The sequence below is a fragment of the Ailuropoda melanoleuca genome, chromosome 2, assembly GCF_002007445.2.
Source record: "Ailuropoda melanoleuca isolate Jingjing chromosome 2, ASM200744v2, whole genome shotgun sequence".
NCBI classification, from domain to species: domain Eukaryota; kingdom Metazoa; phylum Chordata; class Mammalia; order Carnivora; family Ursidae; genus Ailuropoda; species Ailuropoda melanoleuca.
In genome coordinates, this window is record NC_048219.1 from 56,811,542 (window position 1) to 56,831,536 (window position 19,995).

The 19,995-nt window shown below is 34.4% G+C and overlaps 1 protein-coding gene across 2 annotated transcripts in view; it reads right to left on the reverse strand.

Annotated features, from left to right (window-relative positions):
- COL24A1 (collagen type XXIV alpha 1 chain) overlaps positions 1 to 19,995 on the reverse strand; it is a 380,233-nt gene that overhangs the window by 290,860 nt on the left and 69,378 nt on the right. For both annotated transcript variants that reach the window (XM_034653815.1, XM_034653814.1), the window contains exons 10-13: positions 12,567 to 12,611; positions 8,364 to 8,417; positions 6,899 to 6,943; positions 1,709 to 1,762 (exon numbers count right to left, since the gene is read on the reverse strand). In XM_034653815.1, the coding sequence (XP_034509706.1) occupies positions 1,709 to 1,762; positions 6,899 to 6,943; positions 8,364 to 8,417; positions 12,567 to 12,611 (198 nt within the window). The remainder of the gene's footprint in view (positions 1 to 1,708; positions 1,763 to 6,898; positions 6,944 to 8,363; positions 8,418 to 12,566; positions 12,612 to 19,995) is intronic.

Sequence of the window (19,995 nt, forward strand, 5' to 3'; positions counted from 1 at the left end):
ACTTTATACATCTTTACATAATATAGACAACCTTTTTTCAAAAAATAAGGTAGTTATTTTTTATAACTTTAGTAGCTCCACTAAATCTCAGAAGGAAACATAAGGATAATACAGATAAAATTATATAAGCACTTTGTCATATACACACATATGTATATTACTGACTCCCGGGGAGGATTTTTCTATTTGTTTTCAGGAGTCATTCGCATTATACTCTTTGTTTGCTCTTCTCTACGCTTCTTCTTTCTTCTCTACATGTACACATTTTATAACATAATAACAACACCCAGTTAGCTATATTATTCATAGTTCTCAATGAAAATTTTGAAGCAGCCAAATAATATTAGGACATGTTATCCATGACAGCCATAATAACACAAAATGGTCTTACATTTATGATTTGAGACAGGTCTTAATATTTTCATGTAGACTGGTCAAAACTAGTGAGCACGATTACAGGCAGTGTGCCTAATGATGATCAGTGATGGGATCCTTAAATCCAAGATGATAACATTTTGCAAGGACATATAATTTTGTTTTATTTATTACATCATTAACAAGAAATAAGGTCAAGAAAGTATTATATCAGGAGCAGCAGAGTAATAACGATGTAAACTGTATATACTCCTTTGGTCAATGAGAAGCAGTTCAATTCTTTGCATAATAGATTGGAAACATGATCTGCAAGTCTGCTGTATCACATGGCAATTAAGTAGCTCAGTTGTGGGATCACACGGAAGATATTTCTGCAAGTGAAAGAAATGACTTATATATTCATCAAGGGAAAAATCTTCACTTCATCTCATCAAAGAAGACTGGACGTTTTGATTGTCACTACAGCACATTTAAACTCTAAATATTTCTTCTCTGTCAGGAAATTCACAAGTGATTACAAGAAAAATGTGATACAATTCACTCAATCTATATACTTGAAAAATTCATCCAGCAAAGAATAATCTGGTTTACTTTCACTTGCAAAAATCAGTGTCCAGAAATGAAAACTCTGGCTTCAGCATACCTGCAATAATAGTGTTGGATGCTAAATTCTGAATATAACTCTATTTTCAAACCTAATACTGTTCAATTCTATTTTTTCAATGAATTCTGACAGTAAAATGAAGGAATACAAATAGAAACCAACGAATTGCAAACAACACTGAAAACCAGACATGATGAAGTTGGAATGCCAGAACTCTGTACCTATCTTGATTAACTGTTTTAAGATAACAACCATTTTGCAAAGATTGTATCTTTATTCACAAGTACCTTTATTCACAGTAGCTGTCTCATTCCTACATTTGTGAACAGCTATCTTCCATTATGAAATTAAACAAAAAATATATATTCTGAGGCTGAATTATTTACTGTATGTTATACTATAAAATATAAGACCTGTCAAGAGTTTATGCTTAAAGATTAATGAATTAAAAAATGCAGTTTTCATAATTAGATATTTTAATATTTCAATTTGTGTTTTTTAAAAATTGAATTTAAAATAGCTAACCATATATATTTGTATCCTTACTTCCTTAAAACAAAATTCAGTAAAATTCTAGAGCATCTAATTATATTTCTGGTAGGTGATTTTTCTTAAAGCTGGTTCGCTTCACTCCATAAGATTACCTGCCTGATATGTGAGCTTATAACCTCTGTCATACTATCATAAGCATATTACTTTAGAAATAATATTTTAAGGAAATGGACTTACTCTTTCTCCTTCAGGTCCCAGTTGCCCTACTTCTCCAGGAGAGCCAATAAAACCCTTAAAGTAAGCAAATAATTTTTATATTATTTCATTTGAATACTTACCCTGCAAGTAATTCTAAATAGAGATCATAAATTTTTTCATAATAATATGAAACTTCAAGGCTTAACAGACTAAAGAACTTCCCCTTGCTTTATCCCTTTCCTTCCAGAAGTTACAGATCAATATTTTCATTAAAAACAAAAAGGTAGGGAACATAAGACACAGTGATCAATGAAAATCAAGACCAAATCTTTTTCTTTGTTAAATTTTATAGTGGGGAAATATATATATAATTAACTAAAATGTAAGGCAGAATGGAAATCTCAAAAGATGCTTAGTACAGAGGAAGAAGAAATTCATTCCAATGTGGCAGGAGGTAAAGGCAATAAAAAAAAAAAATCTTCAAAAGAGACTGGCACTTGAGATAGGCATACAGGGTAGATAAAATCCTGACAAGCAGAGGATGGAGAAAGGAAACTCCAGGCAGAACAATTATAGGAAGTGGAAACAGAGAACTTCAGGAAGTGCTTGCAAATGGTAAACGGATAACATTATACCTGTAAATGCTTTGGAGAAGAGCAAAGATCCATTGTATCCTAAAGAAGATTCCAACTGGTCTGACAACAAGGGGTACACATAAATAACAATGCAATGTACTGTACCCTAACTTACTTGTTATATCTCTGTGGCAAATAATAATCTCTTCAACAATTTAAAAGATAAAATGTATGAGAGTATGGAGACTAGATTAAGGAGACCTTTAAATTTCAAGCTAAGAATTTTAGACTTTATATTTTAGACAACTGGAAGCTACTGCCTTTAGGGGATTGTGGTAGTGCCCTAAGGTTAGGCTGTATTTCTAAAACATTAATCTATTGACAGGATATAGAATATATCTGAGACAAGAAACAATGAATGTAGGAAAGAATTCAGATTTTCTTAAAAAGTAAATGTCATTTGTAGAAACAGAATGGCATTATTCACAATAGCCAAAAGGAGAAGCAACCCAGATGTTTAACAGATGAATGGATAAACAAAATATGGTATACACATGTAATGGAATATTATTCAGACTTAAAAGGGAACGAAATTCTGACACATGCTACAACGTGGATAAATCCTGAAGACAATCATGCTACGAGAAATAAGCCAATCATAAAGGATAGATATTGTATGATCCCACTTAAATAAAGTGCCTAGAGTAGTCAAAACATAGAGACAGAAAGTAGAATTGTTGCCTGAAGTTGGGAGGAAGCAAGAATGAGGAGTTACTGTTTAAAGGGTATGGTGTTTCAGTCTGGGAAGATGAAAAAGTTCTGCAGGTGGACGGGGGTAATTCAACAATGTGAATGTACTTCGTGCCTCCTGCTACGGACTGAATGCATATGTTGAAGCATAGTCCCAATGTGGTGGTACTCCAGGGTAGGCCCTTTGGGAAGCAATTAGCTCATGAGGATAGAGCCCTCATGAATGGGATTAGAGGTGAATGCTATCTCAGCTATGTGAGGATACAGTGAGAAGGCAACTGTCTACAGCCCATGAAGTAGGTCATCACAGATACTGGATCTGCTGGTGCCTTGATCTTGAACTTTTCAGAATTCAGAAGTGTGAGATACAAATGTTTGTCATTTAAACCACCCAGTCTATATATAATACTTCAACCATAGAGCCCAAACTAAGACCACCAAACTGTACTCTTAAAAAAGGATAAAGTCGAAATTTTTATGTTATGTAGATTTTACAATGTTTTTAAGTAAATATCTCAGGAATCATTTCTGTTTTGCCTGGAATAAGAACCTTGGGAGGGACTTAATCTCTGAGAGTGAAAGCTAGTTGGGTGTTGCCATAGTAAGAGCAGCACTTTTCTTTGACAATGAAACACACCTTTAAAATTCCCTATGTTCTACAGTACGTATGAACAAGCAAAATTTTTTTAAAAAGAGAAAATTAGTTTCCTTCTACTTAACTTTAATAAGTAAAGCATCTATAGTTTGCTTAAAAGCCAAGCATGTGCAGGATGTGAAAACTTTCTTATAAAATGAAGCATCCAAAAACATTCCTGATACCAAAACATTTAGGATTATGATGACATGCTATACATATTTTCAGAATCACCAGCTACAAGTAGCCTCAAGTTTAAAAAGACTTCTGTTTTAATATATACAACTGAATTTTTGCTTATAATGAAAGGAATAGACACCCTAACTGGTGTACACTTATCACTGAACTGAGTAATCAACTGAGAACTCAGGAGAAAGTTAGACCTCTACTCAACATAGCCTGAAAAGGGTGCAAAAACATTTTACAATTAAAGATTTCAATGAGTAATTACGTAGGTGTTTCATAAAGGCTTCTTAGTAATTATGCTGATGCTAACAGAAATAAAATGCCAGCGGCACCTACTAAGAAATCGCATAGGGTTGTGGTCATTCTCAAGACACTACCCCCAAACTAGAGTTTAGTGTGTAATGAAGCAAAGAAGATTAAAAAAATAATAACATATATGCTTTTCATTTTAGATTGAAGGTTGTATATCCAGTTAGAGGCAATTCTGTGTCACCAGCAGGGCCACGAAAAAGTCACGAGAGGCCTTACACACTTCTACTCGTTGAGGCACCGAGCATATCATTACACAAAGAAATGCCAAAAGAGGGTAACAAAATATACATTTGACATAAAAGTAATATCGGGGCACCTGGGTGGCTCAGTCGGTTAAGCGACTGCCTACGGCTCAGCTCGCGATCCTGGGGTCCTGGGAGCGAGGAGCATCCAGCTCCGCACTCAGCAGGGAGTCTGCTTCTGCTTCTCTCTTTGTACCTCCCTGCCCTGCTCGTGCTTGCACACCCTCTCTCTCAAATAAATAAAATCTTAAAAAAAATAAAAGTAATATCATAACACCAAAAGATGGAATCAAATAATGTTGCCATTCAAAAGATCATTTATCAACATGATTTATAAAAATATTAATTTACAGTGTATAGCATGTGGTACAGTTCAGTAATAGGACACAAATTAAATGAAAAACATCTTATAAACCTGTTAGGGTGCTTTTGTCTTTTTAATCAAATGTGGATTTGAAGTTAACATAAAAGTCTACATTTGAGACCCTCTATGAATGCCAAGCCTAAAGAAATAGGCTTCCTGAATCCTCCTGTATTCCCAAAGGAAAATTAAAGAATCAAATCAATTAAATCAATCAGAAAATAAATTATATTTGTTAATTTTTAAAAAATGCTTTTATGAAGCTGGCTGTCAAATCCTAAAACTACAACTTAAAAAGGGTTACAACCTAGACGATAGTTTCCATATAAGTGGGAAAAAAGCAACAAAAGGATGTATAATACAGTGCAAAAGGATGTATAATATAGTGGTATAAAGAAGAATTTAGAGAAGTTCTGGGAATCACTGAAGCAAGATGAGAAAATATAGTAAGAGAAAACTGCATGATACCAAATAACATGTCTTGGAGTTATGAGTTCATGCACAGAAAAGACTCCCAAATTCCAATAAAATGATCGAGTCTGCATAGAAAATGCATTCTATATGCTAGACACTATGGTTTAAGAATGTTAAGCTCAGGGAGTTATCATAACTACCTTAAAGGTAAGTTTCACTATCATTATCTAATAAGATTTTTAAAATAAGGGGAAAAAAAGCAGGCTTGTCTAACTCCAAAGTTCAGGTTCTTGACCACTATTCTCTACTTCCCAGATCCAAGTCAATACATGCTTTTGGTACAGTTTCTAATAAAAAAAAATACATGACTTTTCTCCATTATATTTTCACTTACTACAAGGGTAGAGACAATACAGGATAGAGGAAAGAATACATAGCTAAAGGTGAGAAGACTTTGGTTCTTTGGCCAGCTATGACTTTGCCAACTTGTGTAAATTCCTTAGCTTGCTATTTTCTCATCTGTAATATTACTTCACACGACTGAGGGCAAAATAAAAGAAAAAATACATATGAAAGTATTATTTAGGAATTTTAAAAATTTAAAGCATCATACTGTTTAAATACTTTGTTTTATTTGAAAAAGATATTTTATTTTTTATTTATATTTTTTAAGGGGGAGAGAGAGAGGGGGAAGGGGGCAGAGGGAAAAGAAGAGAGAGAATTTTAAGCAGACTCCACGCCCAGCAAGGAGACTGACAGGGGGCTCCATCTCACCATCCTGGGATCATGACCTCAGCCGAAATCAAGAGTTGGATGCTTAACTGACTGAGCCACCCAAGCACCCCTCAAAAGGGTATTTTAGATAATATAAGGCATAGATGTAGATTCTAGAAAATAACTTGCTATTAAAAATAGAGAATTTTAAAAACAAAAATTCCAGTTTATTTTTCCTAATTTTTCCTTGACTGGCTTTGATTTTAATTTGTAGCGTATTACGTAAGCTTTCACAGTAATTTTTTTTCACTCCCTTAATAATTAAAAGTGACTAAATTATTTTTTTAAAAGATTTCATTTATTTATTTGAGAGAGAGAGAGAAAGAGAGAGACAGAGCACAAGCAGGGGGAGGAGCAGAGGGAGAGGGAGAAGCAGACTCCCCGCTGAGTAGGGAGCCCTGACATGGGACTCAATCCTAAGGACCCTGAGATCATGACCCCAGCTGAGGGCAGACACTTAACCGACTGAGCCACCCAGGTGCCCCAAAAGTAACTAAACTCTTTAGTGGTTTGACGTGCAATGGTATATTCTTGATATGATAAGCTTATTTCCTTCTTTGCAGGGTTTTTTTTTTTTTTTTTTTTTACTCCAGGTAGTTTTTGTATCATATTATCTCAGCCTTGAAATTAATATGAATATTTTTTGCCTATTCATAATTTTTATCATGATTTCTTAGGTCTATATATGTTCACATATAAATTATACTACAAATGTTGATAGAGTCCATTCTAACATAGCAGACATTATGCTAGGAGCCAGAAAATAAGAGAAAAGAATGAGGTAAAACCTATTACTGTAAGACTGCTTTCTGTGGCCATTAACAGTGAAAGTATCTATGAAACAAATGTACGTCTTTTCTCAGGCTAACCTGGAATTACGTTCTAAGTTCCTATGGAAGTATGAAACTGACACCTATTTTATATACTTCATTCGACTTTTATGCAAGCGTGCTTTACAAAATGATAAAAATGCTTACTTACTCGTACACCTTTAGGACCTGGATTACCTTCTGGTCCAGCTAAACCCTAGTGTGAACAAAAGACATCATTATTTTTCTACAGTATTTTGAAAGCATTGTTGATAAATAAAATAAAATGGACATATAAAGAGGTATCATTTTCACAAGTATAAAATTCAGAACTAGGTATACTTAATCAAGACTATATATGTTCAAGGAGTTTTAGAATTTCAGAACCAAAAGAGGCACTATATATAATTTATACAAAAATATATTTTAGATACTTAAATAAGGTAAATTAATACACATTATAACATACAAAAAATAAATTCTAATTAAATTATTTCTCATTAGAAAACCATGCTCTTTTAAAACATTTCTAATTAAATTATCTAAAATATATTCCCATAATTTAAAAAAAATCAAGGCATTTTTAACTTCAGATCAATGTCCATATGCTTGAGTATTTACGTATGTTTCAGATAACAGAAATCATCACTTGGTGGTAAGACTCTAATATACAATACTCTCCATGTATTTTTAAAGGCCCAAAATATGAAATTTTGTTAAATACAGGTTACTTTTTGGCATTTTCAAATCCCTCATTCTGTTTTTGTTTTTTTTTTTTTTTTTAAGATTTTATTATTTATTTGACAGAGAGAGAGAGACAGCCAGCAAGAGAGGGAACACAAGCAGGGGGAGTGGGAGAGGAAGAAGCAGGCTCCCAGCAGAGGAGCCTGATGCGGGGCTCAATCCCAGGACCCTGGGATCATGACCTGAGCCGAAGGCAGAAGCTTAGCGACTGAGCCACCCAGGCGCCCCAATTTCCCTCATAATAAAAAAGATATTATAACTATGGTTTTCTAGTATGCTAAATGAATAATTAATTTGAAGAGTAAGTCTTCAATTCATGAAAACCTCAGAAAGAAAATTTGTTCTATTATAAGTTTATATGAAAGAGATAAAATTATAAATGAGAGGAAAATAAACATGAAATGTTTAAAATGAATTTTCAAAACTGTATAAAAAGACTTGAATTCATTTCAGATAAAAGTATTCAGTAGTGGTATACACAGCACTGCCTAACTGTGTCTCAAGTTTTTATAACTCTGCTACTAAAAAACGATGCTTGTTATACAGTCTTAACTCTTACCATTACTTCATTATAGTGAGTGGCAGTATTGTAAAATCAGTAGCAGGATTATTTTTAAAATCTTATTAGACCCTTGGATATTTTAATTTTGAAATTTCCGCTGTATCACATCACACATGTTTAAAAACCCCACTACCATTTTAAACAAAACTTTCTATCATAACATTTCTTAAGGATTTTTACAATTTTTATTTTGAAATTATTTTGCCATGAGTAATTCATTATTTAATAGAAATAAACCAATTATTATTCAAACATTAACTCTGAAAATCAGAACAATAATGCATTAATGAAAAGGAACATAAAAGGAGAAGTGTAAATATAGTTACCTCACCTGCCTGCCAGGGTAACCACGTGAACCAATATTACCAATGAATCCTGGAATTCCCTGAAATAAAAAATAGACAACTTTGTATTTTTAATTTTAAAACAAGGTTTGCTGAAGAAAGGCTGATACATGGAGACTCAAAGGCATAAGAAAGGAAACTTGCTACAGAACCTGGGGGGAGTCAAGTGAGAAGAAATACCTCCACTTTTTCTTTACTTTCTTTCATTGATAAATTATTCATTCATTCATTAGTTAATCCAGAGTCTAGGTCTATTAAATAATTCTCAAACCAAGGAAAAGCCAAAAGAATGTATGTTGAACTGCTTTTACTTAACCTTGGATGGTGATGGCAATGGTAAATGGTAAATTTCATGGATTACTTATTTATTATTATTAAAGCATATTATATTAAAATTCATTTCCTTCTTATTGTTTGTAAGAGAGATAAAAGACACTAGCCCTTTGCCCTTCTGCTCTGAAGCACACAGAAGAGTGTTACCTTCAGGTTAAGTACAGAAACACTATAAAACCCCTAAAATTTTGGAAAATCTATAGAAAGAATAGCCGAAGGAAAAGGCAAATGGAGGATCATAGATGAACATTTTTGCCCTCCCATTTTATTAGACATGTAGGCTCCTAATATATATTTATTTCCACTTTTCTCAGAATCTCTCTCAGTTTTGTTCTCTTCTCTTTTCTCTCCCTCCTCTCCCCTTCTTCCACCAATTACCATTTACTGAGCCCTTTTTATGGGCCACTCACTATGCCAAGCACATTACATCAACTTTACATCTGTGAGACAGATACTATTTTCTCTATTCTACATATGAAGAAAGTAAGATACAGAGAAGTTATGAAACTTGCCTAAGATGCCACAGTGAGTAAGTAGCAGAGCCTGGATATGAACTCAGACAATCTGACAAAAGTTGTCATGTCATGCACACACACATACATATGCATTATATATGTATATATACATATAGACATTTCATCCATATATATAAATATGACAAAGGACAATTTAACAGAATGTAAATAAAACAGCGGCTTTCTGAGAAGTACAGAATAAAATTCTTATCTACATATGGAGAGATGTATCCTATGAATTCCAGAAACCATATTTCTGTACTAAATATTACCTTATTAAAATGATGTACAATATATATTATATTCCCATAATAACATTCGTTTAGCACCTATCATATGCCAGGCACTATTTCAAGTATTTTATATGTATTATCTTATTTAATCTGCCTAAACCCTATAACGTAGGTGTCATTATCCCTATTTTACAGATTAAAAAAATGAGACATATAGTGTCTGTCACCAGGGGAAAGCACTTAGCTAGTATGTGGGAAGCCAGGATATGAATCAGCATGTTTAATTCCAGCGACCATCATCCAAGGCTGCTTCCCTGGTATAGTTCTGAAGTGTACATAACTTCCAATAGTATTCTAGGGAAAACCCTCTAATTATGAGATTTGCTCCTGTCTATTTACAACTGCTTCCTTACTCCTCATCCAATTCTAAAATACACAGGCCTATATCCAGACATTCACAAAACCTTATATTTGGGTAGGCCAATAGAAAGGGGTGAAACAAATTAAAAGGGCTGTTTTTATTCTGTAGGTCACTGTTTGGCTAAGGCCAACCACCATCACTTTCATTCCTCTCCTAGCCAAATTAGATTAATTGAGCTCTATTAAAAAGCAATCTGTTTTAAGACATAAAGGGAATCTGATTTTGAATGGAATTTCATAGAGGGTGTTAAGGCAACATGTAGAGATCTAACACATTCCAGCTGCAAAGAGAAATACACAAAAGAATTTCGCTGGATGGCTAAATTCTGCTATCCTGGAATGGCAGTAAACAGAGTAAACAAGTAGGCCTTCAGCAGTCTTATATGGCATAAACATGTCTAAGCCAACCACACCCTAAAATCACTGTGACAACCATAGAAGCTCAAAAGAAACTCAAAGTAAACACTACAACTTAAAATTCACTATGCACTTAAAAATGGTTAAAAACAAAAAAATTTGGCCCACTTAAACCTATAGATTGAATGGAGCAATTTAGACACAAAGTTTTATCTCTAGACTCTGGAGAAATTAGGAATAGGAAACCTGCCCCAATCCTATGTCTAACACCAAGCATTAAAAGCACACGTTCTGAGACAATCACACTTCGTTGAGAATCCCAGCACTGCTACCAAGTAGTATTAGTAACGTATAATAATAACATCTAGGTCACAGGATTATTGTGTGGAGAAAACAGAACAATGTGTAGAAATATATTTAAAAGTGGGAGAAACTGCAACAATTCTTAGCATTGCTGTGCATTAAATTAGTTAACATATGGAAATATTCAATAATTATACTACTAGAAGTTATAGTTAATAGTAGGTAGTTTAGCAATTAATAAGAACTCAGTAAATGACAGCTCTTATTACTAGAACTTGCATAGATGATAAAAGTATTTTCCAAGTGTTTGTTGACCAATTTATAGATATTTACAAATTTTCCAGAAGTGAATGTCTCCCAGCAAATTAGTTATGCTCCTCTTAATATCCACAGTGTGTTCACAGTTAAAATGCAAAATGATTTAGTTATCACCAATTTTCCCTTTCTTCTGGAAATAAATAGAATGGAAAGCCATAACTGCTCCAAAATACATTTTCCAACCTTTAAAACTGATTTTAGACTCTTCTAAAATGCATAACACTCTCAGAACAGGAACAAGTATACTAAGAACTAGGTTATAGAGCAGTTGTGAGAACACTTGTTAGTATTAACATGGTCAATTCTTCATTTACTTGTGAAATATTAGGTTTTCTTTATTAGAACCCATACATTTGTATCAAAGCAGTTTTCTAGAGATTTTTTTTCTCCCCAGGGAACTAATCCTTCCTGCCCTTCTGACTTTTTTCCCATAAACGCTTTTCAGCACTTGTTTGATCTTCAAGAAACCAAGATGGCACTTGTTACAGATACATATATTACTTTACTTGCCATATCTAGTAATTAGTAATCTTGAAAAATTGTGCCTCAGGGACTGAACAGAGTGTACTGTCCCACTTAACATGAATGAAAGAGAAAATTAGCTTTATTTCATTTATATCTTTCCCTCAGGGACATTCTATCACATTTCTTTCTGGAGCTCTCTTTAGGGTTTCCTGAGGCTCTTTGCTGAATCTCCAGTAATGGTATCCATCACCCTAGAAAGTTTCTAATCTCATACCCTTTTCACTGCTTTATTTATACTGACCTAGTACACACTGTATTGAAAACAAGAAATGTGGCTTTATTTTTTTCCTATGACATATAATATATTATTTTCTGGTGGGAGAGAGAAGGAATAACATCATTAAAAACTAAATAGCTCCCAAACTATTCTGACTTTTAAATATGTGTGTATGTGTATAATGGGCAATAACATATGTGCTCTTCTAATTTGGATTTTTATTAAAATTTATTTATATTCCCTTATGTAAAGGTCAGGAAACTAACAGCTGTGAATTGGCTTTTGTAAATAGGCAAATTCCCGAAACTGTATAAAAAATCAAATGTGTGGGGTACCTGGGTGGCTCAGTCAGTTAAGTATCTGCCTGGTTAACCGTCTGCCTTCGGCTCAGGTCATGATCCCACGGTCCTGTGATCAAGCCCTACATTGGGCTTCCTGCTCAGCGGGGGCCTGCTTCTCCCTCTACCCCGCCCCCCACTTGTATGTGTGTGCGCAAAAGTGCGAGCGAACTCTTGCCCACCCTCTCTCTCTCTCTCAAATAAATAAATAAAATCTAAAAAAAAAAAAAAATCAAATGTATGAAGAAAAAATAAAAACAAAAAAATAAAAATAAATCGAATGTGTGTATGTGTACATGTGTGCATGCATGTGCATGAATAAGTGTGTTTTCTGGGGAAAGTGTTCATATCATTTATAATATTCTCAAAGGGGCTTATGAACCTCAAAAGTTTAAGAACTCCTGTTCTGGAACATGTTAGACAGTTTAAGTCAGTCAGGGATTCGGGGGGGAAAAACAAACAAACAAACCTGTAACATGATCAATTGAAAAAGTCTGTCCTGCATTAAATAGAGCAAAAATCATTGAGAAGAAAATCTTAATAAGTTGGGGAAAAGGATCCCTCAATAGAGTTCACTACTGTGTATCTTTTCTACTGAAGAAGATACAAGTTTTATAAATGAAGTACTTACTGGTTCACCTCGGAGTCCTGGGGGCCCTGGATAGCCTTTGAGTCCCTGTAAGGTTAAGGTGAAGACAGGCTATGAACAGTAAGCTCATACAAACCAAAAATTGGACAAAGTTCTAATTTGTTTTTTTATCCCAACTTTTGGTTTCCTCATCCAATGCATATTTAATTCTTAAATTTATTTCTTATTCATCTTTTTAATATGAATATTTGAATTATTTGTTACTATCAACAAAAATGGTAGCATAGTATTGAATAGAGAATAAAAAACAGCATCGTTTATATAAAGCTGGCATCCAGAAATTGATCTGTTAAATTTTACTCAAGCTTTTTAAAAGTTGATTTTAGTTTATTTTTTATTTATTTATTTATTTAGAAGCGGGGGGAGTTGGAGGGAGAGGGAGAGAGAGAATCCTAAGCAGTCTCCATGCCTAGCGCAAAGCCCAAAAGCGGGCTCTATCAAGTTGGTTTTAGTTTACTAATGCTGAAGCAAAATGCCCTCAGACATAATCTATTTGTAATTACTGAAAAACTGGACTATAATCGGGCAGTTTCTCTAATCCAAATCATTGTCATCACACTCCATGAATGACCTAAGAAAAATCAAAAAGGCTGCTCATGGGTCCTATGAAAAAAAGGGTTTTATAGAGCTAAAAATTAGTATCAAAATATTCTTTTTCCATATAATAGAACCAAAATCAAATTTTTAATCTCCATTACTAAGACCCAAAGATATAAAATAGATAATATCCTTTTTGTTCTAGAAAGATCTGTGAGCAAAATGAAGGAAGCCAAACAAAAGAACAGGAAGGAAGAAAGAAATAAAGGGACACTTTAGAGTTTATGTATAGCTCTAATCAACAATCAGTAAATCAACCTACTGTTTATTAGGTTTTGATATATACAAAAAAACAAGAAAAAGTTCCTTTTCTTAGGAACCTCATAGGACTTCTGGGTGCCTGTGTGGCTTAGTCGGTTAAGCAACTGACTCTTGGTTTTGGCTCAGGTCATGATTTCAGGGTCTTGAGATGGAGCCATGCATAGGGCTCTGCATTCAGCGGGGAGTCTTCTTTTCTCCCTCCTCCCCTCTCCCTCAAGCATGTGTGTGTGTGTATGTGTGTGCACTCACTCTCTCTCTCTCAAATAAATAAATAAATCTAAAAAAAGGAGAGAACCTCGTAGGATTTTAAACAAATTCTAACTCAAAAACTGAAATAATTTTGAGCTTACAAATATCAAAAACTTCAAATTAATGTACTGCAAACTGAAGATAAGGTTTTAGAATTTCAGGATATAGAACAATGGCATTAAAGAGTCATTCAGGATTAATCAATTTGCATTAATGAATTAGAGAAGGAAGTAATGCTTTGGCTAGACAATGAGGAAATTAGAAGAGGTGCCTATTTGAAAAATAAGGAAGTGATTTAAACAGCTTCTGAGATGTTAAACTGAAAGCAACAACAAAATGCTGAAGTGAACAGGTCTCTTGGGAACCAGAGAAAAGACCGGAAAATTAAGAAAAGCTTGGAAACAGATTTTTGTGTTATCTCTATATTATCGTAAGTGTATTAGTCACAGTGAAGTAACAAAAGGAAAAAACAAGAGGGCAGAGAAAAAGGCCTGTTGTGTGGGAGCTTGGTCCTTTTGTGTTTAGACTATTAGAGAACAGAGAAGTGGTCATGAGAAAGGAGGGAAAAAAGAGGGGGAAAAGAAAGAAAGGAACTTCATTGAGCTACTATGTGCCAGATGTTGTACCAGCCACCACCAGATACCTCCGTTAATTCGATGGCAATACTACAAAGCAGGCATTTCCCCCATTTTCACAGGCAAGAAGAGTTCTGAGAATTAAATGATTTGACCAAAGTGATACAGGTAGCAAGGTGGAATCATTATCAGTTTGACAGATTTATCAAGAATTGAGTATCCTGCCCTTCTACTTAATCTATATGCATGTAGTTGTCAAATACAGACTGATTCTCATCAATATACACAAACGTTAATTACAGATCACCAAGACAAAGCAACCAAAGGAATTACATATTACATATTTCATAAACATGGTGTTATTAAAATTACTCATTTACCAACAGCATCTAATAGGCCCAATGTTTTAACTCAATTTTGCTCTGAGTTTATACTTTTTCTAAGATAGCTAAATATCAGCCTAATTACAAAATATGAGACATACTGTTCTCAGTTGTCCAAGTGTTAGGTGAGATTCCCCAAGTAAAAATATTATCCTAAGTTTCTTCACTTTTATAATAGAACATAAGAAATGTCTTCAGCATTAAGGCAGTGATGGGGGCTCCCTAGGATGGGACAGCAGCTCTAGGACAGTGGGAGCTAAGAAGCTCCTGAGAAGTGTCAGGAAGATGAGCAAAAAGGAGCCTGGGTAACAGGTGCACAGGTAGAGAAACCTCTGTCATAAGCCTATTTCCTTTTCCTTTTTTTTTTATTAAAGTATATGTTTATTTATTTACTTATTTCTGCGAATACTTGAGTCTAACCACATGTTTCCCTTTCTTTGGCTACCATATGTTTTTCCAACCAGTTTCTTCCCTCCCTCAGGCCATGATGAAGCAGAATGCAGTGGCAGTACGATTTCTTTAATTTACTTCATCTGAAACACTTTATAATGGTGAACTAGACATGTTAAACATGGTATCGTCTGCACCTACAATTTCCTTTGAAGGGATCGTTCCACATCCAGAGAGTCTAATAAGGGGGCAGCAACAGTCATGATCTTTTCTTTATGAACTCACTCCTACTCCACGTTAGCCATAGGACACGACACTTGATCTAACAGAGACCAATATGAAGTCTGGCCAGTAGCCAATGAAGTTACTTGGAATAAAGAGTTTTGCCTAAATAAAACAAGTCAGGTCAGTCAAATCCTTTTTTTAATTAGATTAAACTACTTTTTCAGAAGGAAAGAAAGAAAAATTCAGGTACTTAGCAGGGGGGAGGGGCTGAATTACTTTTTATTGTTAACATTCTGTGGTTACTTGGTTCTATAAGAAAATCACTACTTTCTTTTTTTTTTGAATTTAGCTTTCATTGAATGAAAAGCAAAAGCATATTTATGAGTCAATTTGGGCTTAGAGGCATAGGAAGAATTTAAGTAAGATTGCTGTATATATCAAAGAAAAAACAGATTCAGGCATATGATACACAATAGAGACTGAGATGTGTAAAATGGAAGAGAATGGGTCAGGTTGGAGACTTTTATAGTACAGTGAAAGATAATTATAAATCAGACTTTAGTGGTAGAGTAAGAGATGGCATATAAGTTCCTTACAGATTTTAAACTGAAGTTCTTTATTTTATTCAATGTGGTATCCTCAGTGCTTAGAAGAGTGCCTGGCTCACAGAAAGTGCCCATTAATTAATCAATGAGGAGACTTGGATTAATGAATGAACTGATGTAAAGACTTGAATGGATTTGAGTTACTTGAGTAGAAAATAGATTCTAATTTTTTTTAACACTTATTTATTAGAGAGAGAAACAGACAGAGAGGGTGTGTGTTTAGGAGGAGTAAATGTCAAGCAGACTCCCTGCTGAGCAAGGAGCCTGATGCAGAGCTCCATCTCAGGACCCTGAGATCATGACCTGAGCCCAAATCAAGAGTTGGACACAACCGATTGAGCCACCCAGGCACCCCCAAAATAGATTCTAATTCTAAATATCTAATATGACATCTCAATTCTTTTAATCTTAAAATGAAAGGTAAATAAGTAGGACAAAGAATGTCTTTGCTATGTTTTAATGTGATATTATTACATCTCTATAATATACTGGAGTTAGCACCACTATTGTAGAAAGGCCTCCATTTATTTCCTATATCTGTGACTATACTCCTTACTTATTTTCTACTTAAACATTAGTCTATAAAGTTTTTAAAAGCAAAGGGAATAAGTTCCTGGGAAAAATGCCTACATTTAAATTTTGGCATAGCTACAGTCTAGGGACCTAGCATTTTATTTTTAAAAATTAGTTTATAGGATAGTCTTTTGAAAATATTATTTGAGTCACTGTTTTCTATACTTACATAGGAATAATAACAAAAAAGTCCAGTAAATAACAACATACAATTTTTCTCCGATGAATACATTGAAAAGAAAACCGATGTGAACACCTTCCTTAAAGAATGCCAATAAGAAAATTAACAAACTCTGTTTTAAAACAGATTAAATAATAAATTCGGTAGATACAGTAGAATCAAAATCAGAAATATTAAGAGATGGGAAAGAAACAAATTTCAATTTATATACCTGAACTTGGCCCAAGTAATTAAGATTTTGGATACATAAATAAAATGTTTATCCATAAGGAAAATAGTGGTACCATTTATATATAGGCTATCCTCACTTGGCATGGTACCACAAGACCATAAAACTGATCATCCAAGCTGAAACCATGCAAAGCAATATTATAATGGGGAAAACTACAAATGTTCTGTGACTTTTAAAATTTTTTGTGAAAATGTTAAAAAATTCTGCCAGTTACAATTGTGTAGGGAAATGAAAAAATGTTAAACTCATATTTAGAGTACAATGTAATTTAAAACATTACAAACATTGAAAAAGTGTCATTTCTTTGAAAAAATTTATAGAGTAGAAATAGTGCTGGCCTTCTTGTATAAATCACCATACTGAGCAAGCATATTTTCTATGCTTTGGCATATTGTCATATTCTTTTCCAAGTCTGGATCAACATTGAACATTTTATCCTTTGTACTTTCAATGTCATGAAATAGCTCCAAAAGTTCTTCTACTGTGAAGCTTTTTCCTGGTGTTACCTCCTCTGGGACATCTCCGTCATATTCATCACAACCCTTTTCTCATTTATGTCAAAAAGTTAACCTTCACTATGTTCCTCTGGCTGCAACATCTAGAGTCTCTCAAATGGCAGCCATGTCCCAGGATCAGCTATTACATCTATAATTGCATTTATATTCAATTCAATTTTAAGTCCTCTGTTGTCACCATTCCTTTATTTTGCTGTACTCTCATCTTTGCTGGTCAATTACATCTTTTGATTATTCATTTGTGTAAAATAGCACATAGCTTTATCACTGAGACACAAGGAAGCGACACACTATACACTCTGCTGTCTGTGCATGAACTGAGCAACAGATGTGCAGTGAACAATCACCAATAGCCTGAATGAAATGATGTGACTGGTCACTGGTCTTTGATGTGTATCAGTTATTTATGTAGTTTTTGAAATTTATTTTGTTTTGTAGACTGAAGAGACAGTAGCAAAGTTTGTATTTTATGCAATTCATCACAGTTAACAATTGTGGTAAGTAAAATTTGAAACACATTGCTGGCAGACTGGTGTTATTTAANTATAATATTATATAATTATATATATTATATAATTTAATATATATATATAATTTTTTCCCTAGATAGAAAAGACTTATATTTACTCAGATAAGGGTGAGAAAGCATCCTCTAAGGTATAAGACAGCTTCTGTATTGTCACCCTACCATTCTATCTTGGGCCTCCTTCATTAGGCTTTAGGTTTCAGAAAGGTAGAAGCATTCCTCTCTAGGACCTCGCAAAATTCCAAAGAGACTGGAGAGTAGACGATTTGCCTCTGGCACTCCCTTTCTTAAAACCCTCCAGTAGCTCTCTATTACCTGATCAATGGACAGATACCAGTGATACATGATATAAGCTCCTCTACAAGTTGGCCCCTGAATACCCTTCAGCCTTATCTCCCAACACCTCCTGCCTCACACTTCATAATGCAGGCATGAGGAACCACTTCTTGCCTGTGAGCCTTTCTTTACACCAACACTCGTGCGTTAGACAGCATACACATGGCTACTAACTACAGTATCATCAGGATAACTGTGCTCATTCTCAAGATGTAGTTCAGATGTTGCCTCCTTCCCTGTTACCTAAACACTGTCCCACCTCCTGCCCCTGGAAGTTCAGGTAACCCTCAACTATGTCCTATACCCTTTCCATATCTTCATTTTTACCCTTGCCACAGCATAATTCACTTCCCTAATTTACTTTAGTGCGCTTTCTTTTTTAGACAGTAAACTTCTTGAAGACAGTAACTATACCTTATTTACATAACACTGGTTTCCTGAATGAATCGCAAGGCAAAAAGATATGACTAAAACAACTGTAGCATTCCAGAGTTAGTAACAGATTTTATCTCCAGAAGGAAACTGCTCTTTTTTTTTTGAGGCAATTTCCCTGGATCTTTTGTTTCTGTCTAGTGTCAAGAAGCTGAGGCAAAGGTGGGCTAACCTTGTATATAATCATGTGAAAGGCAACATCACTGAGAGGTTAGTAAACAGGTTAACTAGTTCTACTCGGCCTACCTAAAATGGGATGAAGTCCCGAAAAGAGGACCCAGGGAAAATAAGACAGGAGAGAAGGGACACTGATTTGAAAAGCAGACACTAAGGAAGAAAATGACCAGTAGGATTGGGTGAAAAGGCACAGTCAATTAAACTTAAGAGCAGCAATCTTCACTCACTCACTAAGAATATGTGCCAGGTACCAGGCTGAGATACCACAGTGAAAAAATATAGTCCTTGCACATAAGGACCCCTAAGTCACTCATAATATTTCCCTTTAACCATTGCTACTTCACTGTTGTCTGAAATCAATATTAAATTTCATTTCTCTGTAATGTAACAGCATTAGTTTACAGATTAGGTTATTCCAACTTTCTAATGAAACCTGTCACATAGTACAGGACTCATAGCAACAATGCCTTAAGGAATACATACAAAGGCCTCTAACCATGTTTTGGCCAAAATAACCACAGGAAACTATGGCAAAACTAAGAAACAGTGATAAGATGACCATAAAAAAAGAAACCCTAAGCAAGAAATCAAAATGAGATGAAAATCAATAACTATGAGAATGCAAGCACTTCTTGGGGGAAGGCAATATGTTTCCTTAAGTCCTAAGAATAAGAAGTTTAAATTTTTTAAAAAACAAATAAATAGAAGAAGGATCCCAGATAAATGGAGAACTTGAGGGAACTCAAATTATAGGATGAATACCACACAAACCTCTCTATTCTACCTGCCTTGCCTTCTTGGAACATACTTCCCTCATGCACACAGCAGACTTGTGCCAACATTTGCCCCAAACTCCTTGCAGTACTGACCCATTAACTTCTTTTAATCAGCACTCAGTTTTTACTCTGGTCCCATTAAACCTAGTAACAGTCCTTCTCTTTCTAGTTCTCATGGAGAAAAAGAGTATGATAAACTAATTCTCAAAATGGTGCTACACGGCAGATAGTAGCTTTTTTTGAAGACAGAATTTTTTTTTTAATTTCTGGAAGCTAAAATACTTTTAGCCAAATAAACTGATCCTTAATGTTAAAATGTCAATCACAAAAGCCAGACAGAAGGAAATATCTTTGGATACAGGGAAGTTTTCAAAGTCC